General features: G+C 35.3%; 1 protein-coding gene across 2 annotated transcripts in view; it reads right to left on the reverse strand.

Annotated features, from left to right (window-relative positions):
- Positions 1-225: 225 nt before the first annotated feature.
- Cept1 (choline/ethanolamine phosphotransferase 1) overlaps positions 226-15786 on the reverse strand; it is a 39851-nt gene continuing 24290 nt past the window's right edge. The window contains exons 5-9 of one of the 2 annotated variants that reach the window (XM_038311041.2): positions 10595-10679; positions 3032-3163; positions 2463-2621; positions 1837-1962; positions 226-993 (exon numbers count right to left, since the gene is read on the reverse strand). In XM_038311041.2, coding sequence (XP_038166969.1) covers positions 874-993; positions 1837-1962; positions 2463-2621; positions 3032-3163; positions 10595-10679 — 622 coding nt within the window. In that variant the 3' untranslated portion in view covers positions 226-873. The remainder of the gene's footprint in view (positions 994-1836; positions 1963-2462; positions 2622-3031; positions 3164-10594; positions 10680-15786) is intronic. The other variant, XM_038311040.2, reaches the window with a different exon arrangement.

Raw genomic sequence — 15786 nt, forward strand, 5'->3', positions numbered from 1 at the left:
CTGCAATAGAAAGAACCTACAGGAGAGAAAATGAACAAAACATGTTTCCTTTATAAAAGATTTAACAGTTTCTACAATAGAGTGGTCAAAAGCACATCATGACAACACAGCTGACCATATTTCCTTAATTGTTAAGAACAGAAATAAAATTTGTCTCAATTTAAAAAATGACATTTAATATTTAGTTTACCTTTCTCCTGAATAAAAATGAGAAAGCAGGCTGGCTCTGAGATCATATATTTATTTAAAAAAATAAAATGGATTGACAAAGTTACCACATTATCTGCATGCTAGCCAAGATTTCCCAAGCCCGTGAGAAACACCATTTCTTGATCAATAATAAAATCACTTCCTCAACAATATACAGACAGGAACCCTTTCCATCCAAATTTAAGGTCTTTATGACAGATCTCACCTCACAAGCTAGTAGGCTGTAAATGTCACAAGCTGAGTTCCTTACAAAACAAAGTCTGAGAAGACAATAAACAAGATGTCACTAAAAGATGACGATTTGTTAAAATTATAGAGCAACCATCGTTTGGCCTGTAAAAATTGTACATTAGAATCACCACCATTGGGAATACGCTCCTCCGACTGATAGTCTGAAGTCAGGATAATCACAACACATGGCATTTTCCCTGCATGCTTTCTGGAGCCAAACTCTGTGTGACAACATGTTGACTTTACAGGACAGGACCTGACATTCCCATTCTTAACAGGACAGTTAGGGAGTGTTACCAGTGACAAAGAATGAAAGTTATATAACATTGATTATTATAAATTACATTTGTTCTTATCCACCCCCATTCTCCTTAACATGTTCGGATTCTTTCCTGCAGAAAACACGAGCTTAACAGAACCCCAGTCACATCGTTAGTGATGATTAGTGTGAGCTGCAGAGGCTTTAATTCTGAAGACATGTATATGCAGGTGAGATGCAATCTGATTGCAAACACTGACACAGTAACGAATCAAATCAAAGAAGGAGAAGACCTAAAAAGAGAAGAGATGTTTGATTAGACTCTCAGCACGTGCAGAGATCTCCCTAACTTCCAGAGAGGATAAAAGGGTGGCTTCTGACTCTCTTCTCTCCAAATTCACCTTCAAATTCATACAGTTGAGTAATAGTTGCCTCTTGGTATTCTTTTTTTTTTTGTTTTTTTTTTTTGGTTTTTCGAGACAGGGTTTCTCTGAAGCTTTTTTAGAGCCTGTCCTGGAACTAGCTCTTGTAGTATTCTTTATAACTAAGGATTAACAAATCATTCCTTAGAGAGATAGTAAATATGTTAAACCTTTTATTATTTATTTTATTTTTTGAGACAGAAGCTTCCACAGCCTAGGCTAGCCTCAAACTAAATATGTAGCTAAGGAAGATCTTCAACCTCCAATCCTCTGGCTTCCAGTTCCCAAGTGCTGGGCTCACAGGCAATGCCACCATGCCTGACTTTTTAAATATGGTGCTGGGGGTCAAATGCAAGGCTTCGTGCATGCTAGGCAAGAACTTGACCACTAAGCTATATACTCAACAAAATTATTTCACATTTTCTGAGTTGTATTCTCTCATAATTGCTCAACTCTGCCAGTATAGAATGAAAACAGGCACAAACAATTTATAAACAAGTCGCTATGCCTGAATATAGTCTAAACTTCTGGTACACAAACAATCAGAAATTTGGAATTTTTGAGTCTTAACATAGGTAGGAATAGTAAGACTAACAAACATGCAAGCTAACATTGAAGTCATAAAGAAGTCTTAACACATTACAAAGGACTGGCTCACTCAAACAAGAAAACAAGTAGCTTCCAAGCCACAAAATAAGACAATATAATACCTACCAGGGCAATCCAAAGTACAATATATTCATCAATGAAGCTGTTAAAATACTGGTCCAGAAACAAAAGTGCTGGACCTATGAATGCTGTGTCATGCAGATGCATTTCACTTTTCGTCATGTGTGCAACCTGGGAAAACAAAATCAATGAAATAGGCACTTTCTTTTCGGAATTGTCAGCAACACAGTAAATCAGTATAGTGCTCAAAGACGAAGTTTCAAGAATGATATTCAAGAATGTTGAGCTTGTAAAACTACAAAAAGAAAGTTTCAACAACGTTAAAATTGTTCTTAAAATATGAGAAAGGAAATAGCCATGCCAACTATGCTGGAGGAAAACACTTGTACAAAAGGCAAAAGGGTCTCAATGTGTGTCCAGGATGACACTGAAGAATGCACACAAACTGGCTGACCAAATTAAAAAGTGGACAAGAGAGTGAAAGGATATAGAACTTTAAAGAACGTCAGGCAACCTCAAAATGTAGTCAGGAATGAACACAGCTATTCTGTTGATGTAGAGTGATTTATACTGCAAACTCTTAAGATTACTCAGGAAGCCACAAAATGAAATACAGGCCCACAAAACCAAAATAAGATGAACATTAAAACAGTAAAAACTGAGGTGCTTACCACAAGCTTATTAGTGATTTTAGCTGACACAAAACCAAATGTCAGTATATAAAGACATGGGTGCTTTTCAAACAGCTCAACTGCTGACTTCTTGTAGATCACAACAGCTAAGGTGATCACTGATCCAATATGGAGAAAAGGAGAAAGGACACTTGTTCCCTGTACAGAGCAGAGTTAAGAATATTTAATGCTGTCAGATGCTTCATGGACCTGCCACAAACACTTTAACCCAACCTTCCCAGAACCTCCCAGTGGCTGCCCGCTAACAACCGCAGTAAGCTGGACTCCAGACTGGTGAGAAGCAGCTGCATGAGGTGTGGTAAAGCTCAAAGCACTGTGCTGGGCGGTGTCATTTCTTTTTATACAGCATGTCATACTTTCCAAAACCCTGGGTGCTGTGCCCATATACACGAACGATTATCAGGATACAAAAGTATGTATAAATATTTATTTCAAAGGCTTAAAAGAATTTCCAAGTTGACAAATGATTATATGTCATTTAAATGAAAACCAAAGTAATAGAACAAGTCTTAGTTTGCAAATCTCTGAAAATCTCAAAATTTACTCACTGCTATGGTTGATCCATTTTTGCCAACACCACCTGTGAAGATTACACGGAAGTAATTTGTACAGGAAAATATGGTCCCTGCCACAGTACAAAGTGCAGGAAAAATTTTCATTTGAATATTCAGCACTGGAATCTTTAATGGGTAGAGAGAAAGGGAAATTAAAAATATATACACATTCAAATAAGAAAATATTACAGTTATTCATACCCTTAAAAACTCTCCATTCCTTATAGCTAATACTAATGAAATGGAAATTTCCTTCTCCTTGAATTATAAGCAATATAACAAGTCTCAAAAGATGAAACCCACTTCTGACATGAAAATACAGTATATGAGATGGAAAGACGGCTCAGAGGTGAAGAGCACTGGCTGCTTTTACAGAGGTCCTGAGTTCAATTCCTAGCACCAGTATGGTGGCTCACAGCCATCTGACGTCCTCTTCTGGCGCACAGGCACACACGCAGACAGAGCACCCATACATAAAATAAATCTTAAAGAGTTCAACAGGAATCATATTAAAAAAATACAATGTTTTTAGTTTGCATCATAGCTCATTAAAGTTCTGTGAATGCATTTAAGGTTTTTGTTTTTTAAATAAAAAGGGGTACCTTTCTATTTCTTTGTGTACTTTCTAAAAATCTACCTCTAAATATGTAGTGCTTCCTACTTGCTAAACAATACGGAGCAAAAGTAATAGATATTTGCAAATTAATTCTGAAATCAGCATACTACACAGAAAAGTCCTATGTATAAGAATTCCAAACTGGGAACTATTGGAACATAGCCAGCTAGTGAAAGCTGAGGGCAATTAAAGTGGCATTTATACTTAAAAAAAAAAAAAGTCAAAGACATGTAAACTGGTGCAGCTCTACAACCATACCCCAGTGTAATACACAAAGCTTACTTTTCAGTAAATAATGCACTGCTATATGACTGTACCCTAAAAATATGATTTACTAAAGTAAGATGAGGGGTTGATAATATACATTTGATGATAAGTGGATTGATAATATACATTTAATCTTGCAAGCATAATATCCATCGTTTAAAATGGAAGACATACTAAATGTTTGAGGTCCCCAAAGAGTTTCTTCTTTTTTATATCCATTCTTTTTTTCTTTTCTGGTTTCAAAATTTTCCCAAGGATAAGATTAATAAGGCTATATTGAAGTAATTATAGGAACAAGGGTAAAAAAGCCCACGGCTTTTTATAGGTAAATTCTTACAATAAAAACATTTAAAACAGGGCAATTTATACTATTCAAGACTTATGTGCTTATATTTTAAAATCAAATGGATATAAGACATTTCTCTTTGTAATATAAACTCGAGTAAAATTGGCAAAACAAATCCAAAATTTCTGGATGTTCCATCTCTTCAAAACTCTCAAGAACTCACTTTGTTTACACAACTGCAGCTCTCCAGAGAAAGTGGAAGCAACTATTTGAATCTCAGTCACACTCAGCAGGATTTAATCTTCTAAATGAAATATTTCCACTTAATGTTCAGAAATTTGTACAGACCCCAAACTGTCTTCTTGCTTGTCTAATGTTCTACCCTACAGCCTAAGTTTAAGATTTTTAAGAGAGGAGATAATAAATAACAATGAGGCTTTGAACTGTTGTAGTTTTTCAGATTTACTACCAAAATCTGATGTACCTGGCTGGCACTCTGTTCCTTTCCAATTTCCAGTCTCCTGTCATTCCCCGCACAACCCCCTCTACAGAGACAAATGGTGTTTATGGCAAAGGCAGAAATATGACACTTGCCTAATTAGTGTACTGCACCATTACAGGGAGCACGCATGTTATAAGCAGGGTATCAGTACTCCGATGAGACAACTGTATACCATAGTCACTCGTGCTACAACCTGATCAAGCATCACTACTTGTATTTACAATTTGGGAAAACTGCTTTAATATCATGAAACTTTTGCCTTTTGGAAAAAAGAATAAACACAAATACTAAATTAATACAAGGCCTGGATCACAAAGTAAGCCAGCAACTCTGAAGTATCCTAAACATCCCAGGGTGTTCATCAATTCTGTCATGTTAGCTATAGCATCAAAATGTAAGTTCAAATGTAGGTTTAATTTGAGTTGAATTTTAAAATTATGAATATTTATTGAGGTTAGGCAGTGGTCGGGTGGAAATTAAAGGATAACTTGTCGAAATTGTTCTCCTTCTATCATATGTGTCCCAATATCTGAACTAGGTCATCAAGCTTTAGTGGCAAGTGTCCCTACTGTTCGAGTCATCTCTCTCACTCCTGAATTAATTCTATATTCTCTTTGGGGCCCTGACTACCATAGGTGATCAGTATGTATTTCTGAATGAAGATTCAGATTTTGTCCCTTTTCCTGTGTGTACCGAATTCCTGTTTGTTGAGACAATGCAGAACTATTTTCCTTCCACTTTATAATGTAAAAGGCAGTGTGCACAAGATAATGTGAGGCCAAGTACAAGGAATTCTCACAGGTGATCCCCTGCAAATTGGCACCAATGAACTACTTATCAAAAAACACTGCATTTTTACCACTTTTACCCCACACTCAGAATCAAGGAAGGTGTGCACATTTTGTTTTTTTCTAATCCTTTTCGTACTATAATCTCACTCATCATTATTGCTACTCAGACCGTGTTTACTCTACAGAGAAGCTAAGGTGCTGTCTGAAAACAACTGTCTCAGGCTTGCCCTACAATTTCAGTAATCTTCCAAACTTGGGTAGATTAAGAATTCCATTACGTTCTGATGCCTTTTCTATGGTCAGGGGAAAAGACCTGGCTTTGTGACAGGAAGTGTATGCACCCAAGTAATATCAATGCATTACAACTGATTTTTAAAAGGGTAGAATGAGAAAAGTTTTAAATTCTCAGCACCTCTATCAGACACAATCCATAGGTTTTGGTTAGATTTTGAAGATACATAGTAATTTAGTAGGTTTTGTGGAAATAAAAATAAAATTTTAAGATTAGATATTTTATTACAAAGAGCATAGAAATACTTGTCTGTAAATCAAAGACTTCTATTTATTTACTTTAACAACATGTACATGTGTATTTGTACATGTGAATTCAGTGCCTGTGAGGGGCAGAAGAGGATGTCAGATCCACTAAAGTTGGAATTATAGGTGGCGTTATCAGCCACCTACTGTGGGTGCTGGGAACTGAATTTGGGTTCTCTACAAGACCAGCACATGATTTTAATTAAGCTATTTCTCCAGACTCATGCAAATTATTTTAAGTAAATTCCATGAAAATACTAAAAATGTTAACATAATTATAGTGTCCAATAAGACTTTAAGGAAAATCACTGTATCCAACCTATTTAAGTATAAGGACATTTTTTTAAGTGTTCCAGTTCAATGGTTGGGGATGCAGCTCAGTGGTAAGTGCTTGTCTAGCAAACCTAAAGAACTTAATCCCCAGCGCTGGAAAAAAAGCTTTTAGTTCAAGAAAGACAAACAGATGATAATAGATGATATATTCAGTCCTCCAAATAATCCCAAACAATTTCGCTGTAGTACTATTTACCTAGCTGCTGTTGAATTCTAAAAGATTTAAGAACTATTTAATCAAAGACAGCACTTGAAAGAATCAAATGTAGGTCAAGCACGGTGGCACATGCCTTTCATCCCAGCATTTGGGAAGCAGAGGCTGGAGGATTTCTGTGAGGTAGAGGCCTAGTAAGCAAAGTGAACCTAGGCTCTGTTACACAGAGAAACATTGTCTGGGGGAAAAAAACAAAACAAAACCAAAAACCAAAACAAAAAAAGAGAATCAAATGTAAATAACCACAAGTGAACAGTGATTAAATTATTCACATTCATACACCCACTGCTTCTAAGAGTCCCAAAGGCAATACATTTTAGGAAGAAACATACACAAAAATGTATTTTTTGTTTCTTGAAATGTATTAACTTTTGCAACTAGAAGTATTCCTTTCCTGTTGTAGACTATTAGTGAAAGATGCATTACATTTGTTTATGCTGCGGAACATTTGTTTAATGATGCAAATATGTGTTGCATTCTTTTATGTTGCATTTGTTTAACTCTGTAAAGCGGTGTTACTTTAACTGTCTAAAACATCTGATTGGTCTAATAAAGAGCTGAATGGCCAACAACAAGGCAAAAGATAGGCTAGGCAAAACTGCCAGGCAGAGAATAAATAGGAAAAATCTTGGGAGAGAAGGATTGAGGAGTGAGAAAAAAAGGGACTAGTCACCCAATCACACAGTCAGACACAGAATAAAAGATATACAGATATACAGAAAGAGAGAAAGGTAAAAGCCCAAAGTCCAGAGGCAAAAAGTAGATGGGAAAATTGGGAGGGAGGGGGGAGGAGGAGGGAAGGAGATGGAAATTTTTAAATAAAAAAAAATAAACCATGAGAAAAAAAAAAAAAAAAAAAAAAAGAAAAGCTGGCTAGACACAAGCCAAACTAAGGCGGACACTCATTATAAAGAATAAGTTTCTATGTGTGATTATTTGGGAGCTGGGTGGCAGTCCCTCAAAAGAGTAAAGAGTAAAAAAACCAAACAAAACAGAAAAAGCAAACAACCCCCCCCCAACAACCACCAAACAACAAGAACAACAAAAGAAACCCAACACTTTCACATCAAAACAAAAACCTAGGAAATAGCAATAATATCAATTATAATCTTTAGTAAAACTCATCTCTTTGGGTAAAAAAGGTGGCAAAGAATGAGTAATCCAAATGCAGTAGCTGTCAGTCACTCACCTCTGCCAAAGAGAATCAAACTTATCAAGACATTTATAATATTTATGTTTGTTTTCTTTTACTATAAATGTGATTGCTAAAGTCATGGTAAAAATTTTATAATTTAACAAGAATTTGGAAAATACCAGCAATTTTATAGCCAGAGGTTTTAAAAAGGATGCAAATTCCCTATGTGAGCCCTAAATAAAAAATACTTCCCTCCATTTTGATATAAATGATGGGATCGCTAAATGCTGTTAGTTTCTGAATCAAATACAATGCAACCATATATATATATATGTACATATATATACATACACACATATACGCACACACATACACACACACATACACATTAGTAGTAAACAAAAATTGAGGTGGACATTTCTGACCCAAATTCAGATTTTGGAGCATTTCTGATTTTAGATTAGGAACAAGTATATTCTGATAAATATTCCAAAACCCAAAATGACCTGCAATTTGAAACACTCTGATCCCAATCTTTTAAGATAAGGGATAGTAACCTGCATAGCAGTCTGAGATCAAACAGCACAAATAATTTTACTAAGTCTCCGACTGTTACAAGAAGGCAGGTCCTTCCTTTTAGTTTAGTGATGCAAACATCACAAAATACAGAACACAATAGGTCAAAGGCAGGACATCTGTTTTCTCAAGACATTCTGATCATAGTAATCATATTAATTCTGAATTTGGACTGCTCGGCCTAGGAGTCGAATTTCAAAATATACTAAGTCAGTTTCACAAATAGTTTAGGAAATGTTTTGATAAAGTCATGCATGGGAGTAGAGCTGATCTAATTCCAGACTTTGGCAGATGGAGACGAGGGCTATAGAAATAGTAAGAACTATAGCCTGGGCTATAGAAACAGTAAGAACTTGCCTTAAATAAAACAGGTAGTAATAAGAAAAGAATAAGGAAAAAGCCACCTTCATCCACGATAAAAACATGACTATATTATCTTAGTTACAAGTAAAGACAGGGTCAACATTTGACCTTTTGTTGCTATTGTAAGGCTGTGCTAAGCAGCCTAGGCTAAAAGGGTTCACTGTCTAGCTGAGGAGACTTTCAACTTCTGTTCTAACTGCCTCTACCTCCCAAGTGCTAGGATTAGTTAACCTTTTAAAAAGGTTCTATTGAGAAAGTAAAAATATATCCGAATCAACTTACTACCAGGTACCCCTAAGAAATAAAACATGGATATAGCACAAATACAAATATTTAAAGTATGTGTGATATAATGCCATATTTAAGGATTAGTTCTATAAATCAGATGTTTAAATTATTTTCAAAGCATTAAGTCAGAATTCTCATTTTACAGATATTAAAATACTTTTTAAAAAACCTTAGGCATTTTATATATGTTTAAGATATTTAAGACAGTATTTTTGGAGGAGTTTTTATGTAAACCACAAAGTCTATAAAATTAATAATCTATAGTCAAAGTGAAGTTTAACAGTATTTAGGTTTTATGATATAGTTTTAGGAAAACAAATCTATTTTCCTTCCTGTCAAGGCTAAACTTTTTTTAAAAAGCCTGAACAAAACTAGTTCATCTATTAAAGGGCAAAGGTAATAAAATTTTATCTATACTTCAGTGACAAAAATCAAAAGGTGTCTACAGTGACATCAACAGCACATGAATGGCACTGTGCACTGAAAGACTTGATTCAGAATTGTCCTGGCTGACTGCAAATTATTTTCATTCCTTTATCTCTTGTTTCTTTGAAAGTCCATCCCATGAGTACAAGGAATTAGTTTTGCCAGGGAAGTACCTAATTTACCATTAGGAAGGGAATGAAGTAAGGGAAAGTCTGAGTCAGTCAATTTCTTGTATTTTGAAATTAGTCTGACTTATAAGAATTATAGTCCTTTGGCTTGCTTTTTTTTAAAAAAAAAAAATACAATCACATCAAATAACTACTGATGGGACAGTAGTACCAGCAGCTAACAGCTAACTGATAACTAGGGAGTACTAACTTCCCTGCCCAATTTTGAATACTGAAACAAACTGTAAAGTAACAGGGCTCCCTTTTATGCCAATGGGGGACTAAGGCACAAGGATAATTTCTTTAAAGGCAGCTTGATCCCACCTCCCAAAATAAAACAAAGCAAAGCAAAACAAAGCCCCAAACAAAACATGAAACAATCACACAAGGAGCTCCACCTTTCACCTAAAGCTTCTTATTGGGCAGGCAGTGCTTGCACTTATTAACCTGTTTGTGCAATGTGTGCCAGAGCAAAGTAAACTGGATAGTTACCTAACAGATAGAAGTTAGAATATATTCTCTCAAGAGGATCATGGGGGGGGGTGAGGATTGGGGTTTATAGTATATTTCAGGGCAGGAAGAAAAAGTCACAGTGTTGAAAATAATCCCATAGACTGACAAAATTCAGCAGTATTTATATTGCTTCTTTTTCTGTGCCGGAGTTAATTTACAATCTCAAATCCTAAATTTGTTATTCAGCATCAAGCATATGTCAGAAGACCTAGTTAAGTCACACACTGCAGAAACAGGGAAAGTAATTTAATTGTGTCACAGTTAACTTACTTGTCACGTTACCTGTTGTTCCCTTGAATGTAAAATGGGTTAACAATAAGGACTCAGATTGTCAGTGGCCTTCAAAGCATGCTAATGTACACAGAACTCCAAAGAATACAATTTTCATGCTCTAACAAGAAACTTGCTTTTGTTGCTGTAACTTTCACTCAGAAACAAGTAAAAATACTTTCAACATTACCCTTTAACTTGATTATCCTATATTAGAAACACAAGCAGAAGATAACATGCATTACATAGGATACATGATATGAACAAAATTACCATAGATTGCCAAAAAGGTGGTCCTCCAATCACTGCCAGCAAATGCATGATTATTATGAAGATTTGCACTTCTGTCACATCAATTCTGATTAGGTACAAAAAGCCAAAAAAGCAGAATTACTCAAAACACAATTCCAAGTTAATTTCTTGCAAGCAAAGCAGCATTCCTCTATCATGCACAATGGAAGAAAAATTTCAAATATGGAGCAAAGGGGGGAAAGGAGGTATCAAAAATTTGTTATGAACAAAATCACATAAAACCCGAGCCTTTTAAATTCAATTTTACAAATTTCAGAGCAATAAAAACCCCCTTCTCCAAAGCAAATTTTCTATAACTTAGCCTTTCTCACCAAAATAAAAAAGTATATGTATGTATTAAAATTTGAGTATCAAGCAGAGAATTACATTGTATATGTAGTATGAAATCTTGAAGTATGCTCTGCAGTAGCAACTGATGTGGTTAACTTTAACAGAGAGAAAATAAATCACTAAGACCTTGACAAAAAATACGTGTACTGACCCTTAGATATATTCATTTAATGCCTCCTATGCTACAGGTGTGAGAAAGAAGATGAACCAATTCTTACATAGGTTCTCATTCTCACCAGGGTGACGACCCTCACACTCTGGAGAGATAATTGAAAGCAGCTGAGCATTAGTTTTGAGATTACTGAAAATGACCTTATAGCCAAGAAGAGACAAACAGTGCAAAGAGTGGTGAGGGGAATGCAGAAGTCAGAGCCTGAAAGTCGGGGGTGGGGGGGGGGGAGAACATGAGCAAAAAGATTGAGGAGCAATGCCTGTGTGGGTCCTTTTCCTTCTGCAGCCTAGCACTTCACATACGCTTGAGACTGACATCCTTGGGTCATGGAAGCCAAACACTCTAATGGAAAGATTTTTTTCTACAGAAACACTGTTTTTTGTTTTGTTTTTCTTACTTTCTTTCTTTCTTTTTTTTTTTTTAAAAAAAAACAGGGTTATTCATTACAGAATTAGTAATGACAGAAATTTTTTAAACCCCTTAATGAATCAGTGGTTAAATAAGTTCCACATAATGGAACAGTTAGCAGCATTTCTGAACTGGCACATGGGAAAGTATCAAATGTAAGAGAAAAATAAGTTGCATGATGTGTATAGGCTATATTTTGTGGAAAGAATAAGACAAATAATACTTCCCTTTTATTTTTACCAGCAATTGTGCAACACACTTCTGGACGCATACATTGGAAACAAAGCAAACGACCATCTATTTGGGGAAGACAATGTGGGGACTGCTAGGCAGCTGAGAAGTAAGGACAAGCGTTTTCACTCTATACTTTTTATGATGTTAGTTTTTCCAACAAGGTGGATAACTTATTAAATATAAAAACCTAAGAAAAGCCAATTATCAACAGGAAGGAGGTTTAGTTTCTACAGGACAGATCCCCACTTCTACAACTGATTCTTAAGCAGGCAATCCACATGAGCTTAGGATATGTAAGCTCTAACACTCAGAAGTAATTGGCTTGAAACCAGTCTCTTCAAAATAAAAACTACTGATCTTTATTTGCCGCATAAATGTTTTAAATAAATGCATATTTAGCTGCAAGCAGTGATGTAATCATTTTAATATACATTTACTGAAAAAAAAGCTGCACTGAAGTAGCTGAAAAGACTCTGTAGAGCTGACCTGAGGAAGGTGATGCCAATAGGGGCTTTACACTCAGTGGCAGACTCAGGAGACTAAGCAGGTAGGTGTGTCAAAGATGATCGACTCTGTCTTGGGTGGAGGGTAGACATCTTACAACATTTTGCTGGAAATATGAAGTAGCCTTTTGGAAGGGGAAGGGCCAGAAGTATAGAATTACAAAATTAAAATGGAGAAACCTCACACAATAAATCTTTGAACTATGGATGAGTTTAAGAGAGAAAAGGAAACAAAAAAGATCTGTATAGGCTTAAGGTAAGGTTTCTAGGAAAAGTTTTGGAAGATTTTCTAAACTATTCAGATATTGTCTCTGTATGTGAGAGAGAGAGTCAAGGAAAACTTACCAGTTGGCAGGGAATTAGGTGTACTTTTCCCTATTTGTTTATAGGATTTAGAACAAATGTCTAAACTCCCTTCATAAGAACTGACTAACATTGCTCCGAGGTCAGAGAGGACTTCAGATTCTGTTAGATTCGGAATCACATGCCCTTTTCTGATGCATGACTTGGCACATGGGTGCTGAGATCCAAACTCGTAACCATGACTAAGTAGCAAGTACTCTTAACTACTTAGCCACCTCTTCAGCTCAATTTATTTTCATTAATTTTAGAATGGAGACCAAGAGCTACTAATGTTCCCCAATTCAATGACTGTCTTCAAAAAGGACAATAATCATCCCTTGAGAAAAAAAAAAATCCCTGGGGGAGGGGGAAGCTTTGTAGCATAAGAGCACCCAAAACAAAGATTTAGATATATATATTTCTTTCCTGTAACATTAGTTTTCTATAGTCTAAAGCTCTAGAGGGAGAAAATAAAATTTTCTTTAGCCTTGGAATGTATTTTGAGATCTTTATTAATATCTTATTACAATTAGTACTTTATTGGTATTGATTTAAAATAATTTACCTTTTCTACTTAAATTTTAATACATTGTGAATGGACAAAAATTTTCCCAGGGACTTTGAACAACGTAAAATGTAATCTCTTGTCAGAACATATCTAAACTACTACAAACCAGAGACAAACACTGTTCAGATGTCTATCACAAAAGGAGGAAGGGGAGAGGGGAGCTATACATCGTAGAGTCTAAGGTTTCCTAGTCTCTGGATAGGGTGACTGTGGGGTGGCAGTTCCAATGTCAAAATCAGGGTCAAAGTACACACTAAGCCTGTGGACCAAAATCATTTTTTTTTTTTTTGGTCATTACTTTACTTTTTATGTATGGGTGTTTTGCCTGCACACATTTTTGTGCACCATGTGCACCGGATCCCCTGAAACTGGAGTTACAGACAGCTATGCGCTGCAATGTGGGTGCTGGGAATTGAACCAGGATCATATGGAAGAACAGCCTGTGCTCTGAACTGCCAAGCCAGCTCTCCAGCCTCAGCAAATCGTTTCTGCAAGCACTATTCTACAGGTATAGTTAGATACGGAGACACAAGGAAAATAAACCAGGCATGGTGGCACTGGCCTGTTATTCCAGTACTTGGTAAGGCTAAGCATGAGAACTACAGTTCAAGCCTGGGGTACAAAGCCAGACCCTGATATAAAGAAAAGAAAATGTCCTTAAACAAATATGAGTCATTTTAACCCCCTGAACAAGGGAACAATGAATTCTTTAGCTGACTTGAAAATCTCATGAGCCTTCCAACACTACAGGTTGGCAGCTTAGAACACTTCCTATCAGGGCAGTTACTGTATCAGAGATAGAAAATGGCCTTTAAAAGTTAAAAAAAAATTGTGAAATAACCCCAAGCTATGTAAGTCTGCCAACTACGAGGAAATTTTCTGACTTCTCTTACTACAGAGCTGGGAATAAATCCAAGGTCTAATACAGGGGAGGCAAGCTCTCCACCACTAAATTATACCTTAGCCTCTGACTATTTTCTAAGTTTCATTTTTATCTCATCTTTCAGAAAGATAGTAAATTAATGGATGCACTTCATTTGCGTTCTAATTCAGTTTGTAACCAAGGATACAAAGGGATCCATGAGAGCTGACCACCACACTCATATTCTGTTGCCAGAACTTAATATGGTTTCCCCTCTAAGATGAGGAAATAATCTAGTCTTTTCTTTTACATGTGTCATAAGCACATAAAAATAACACTTGCAGCTAATTTGTAAGTTAACTATTTCTATTATAAATAGTAAATGTTTTGTAACTTGGGCTTACTATTAGCATGGTTAACATAGCATATGAAGTAAGGATACATTCAGAATAGAAAAGCAAAACAAACAAACAAAATTCCCTCGTTTGTATTCTGACTCCTGAACTTATGTTTAAAAACGAAAATAAAAACCAAGTATTTCCCTTAAAAATCATCAATTTGAAGGACTTGGGAATCATATTCAATGATTAGGATTATTATTAACTACAGATTTGTTTGTAAATGGATATGGATGTCAAATATTATGGGTGAGATACAGTGTTAGAAGACCATAATGAAGATCAGCCAAGATATTTTACTTTCTACCCTTCACAAGAAGCAAATGATGCATGACAAGCTTTGATTAATACTAACTAATATTAACAATATAGCTCAACAATACCTCCAAGTATTTTTAATTCAAATACTACATACAGAGAAAAGACAAATCTGTTTATTTTTTAAATAAATTGAATTATTCTAAAATAGTATTACCTACCACATGAGTACAGATACTCAGATTTTCTGAGAAAATTAAAAAGAGAAATTCCGCTGAAAACTTTAAATAAAGACAAATACAGCCAAAGTCCTCTGAAGCAGAGGAACTAGGGGTAGATACAGATTTAAATGGCAACTTTTCAAACAGAAAAACTCAGGGTCTTTTTTGCCCATTTAGCATCAAGTCATAGTATACAGTTAAAGAATTACTGCCTTGCTTTGCTTCTCTATCAGTCAGTTCTAGAAGAGATCTGTATAATATTGGAAGTCGTTAAGGCTTTAAAATATGAAGATAAAGAAGATTCACTATATTCAGTATGTGTTTTTAATACTTCCTACCCTTACAGTTACCCTAATGGTAATGGTAATGTATTACCATTTTATATTTGAGGAAACTCAGAAGTGTTAAGTGGCTTTTCCAAAGTTACAGGGAAAATAAGCAGAACCCTGAACAAGTAAAGGGGAGTGTTGTTCTTAATGTAATCGCAAAATTCTTTAATTTTTAATCTATCAGTGAAGATAATCATTTGTCTGAAGTTTTCACTTTTTATTATCATTTCAGGGTGATGTTTCTGTACTGTAATACAATTTTAACCAAAAATTGCTAGGCTAGAATAGACAATAGAGGAAATTTAAAGGCTAATAAATTCATTCAGAAACAAATTAGTAAAAACATTTTTTTCTAAAGCTTTTTTCCTCCAACTTTGAATAAAATTTAATAGATCTGATGATTTAATTTCAGTTAAAATCATTGATCATTGAAAGAATGATCATATAAGACAAAGCAATAAATACAAGGAACAAAAGAAAATCTCTGAACATTAGTACCCAATGAAAACAAAAACAGCATATCTGGAG

The sequence above is a fragment of the Arvicola amphibius genome, chromosome 14 (assembly GCF_903992535.2).
Source record: "Arvicola amphibius chromosome 14, mArvAmp1.2, whole genome shotgun sequence".
Taxonomy (NCBI): Eukaryota; Metazoa; Chordata; class Mammalia; order Rodentia; family Cricetidae; genus Arvicola; species Arvicola amphibius.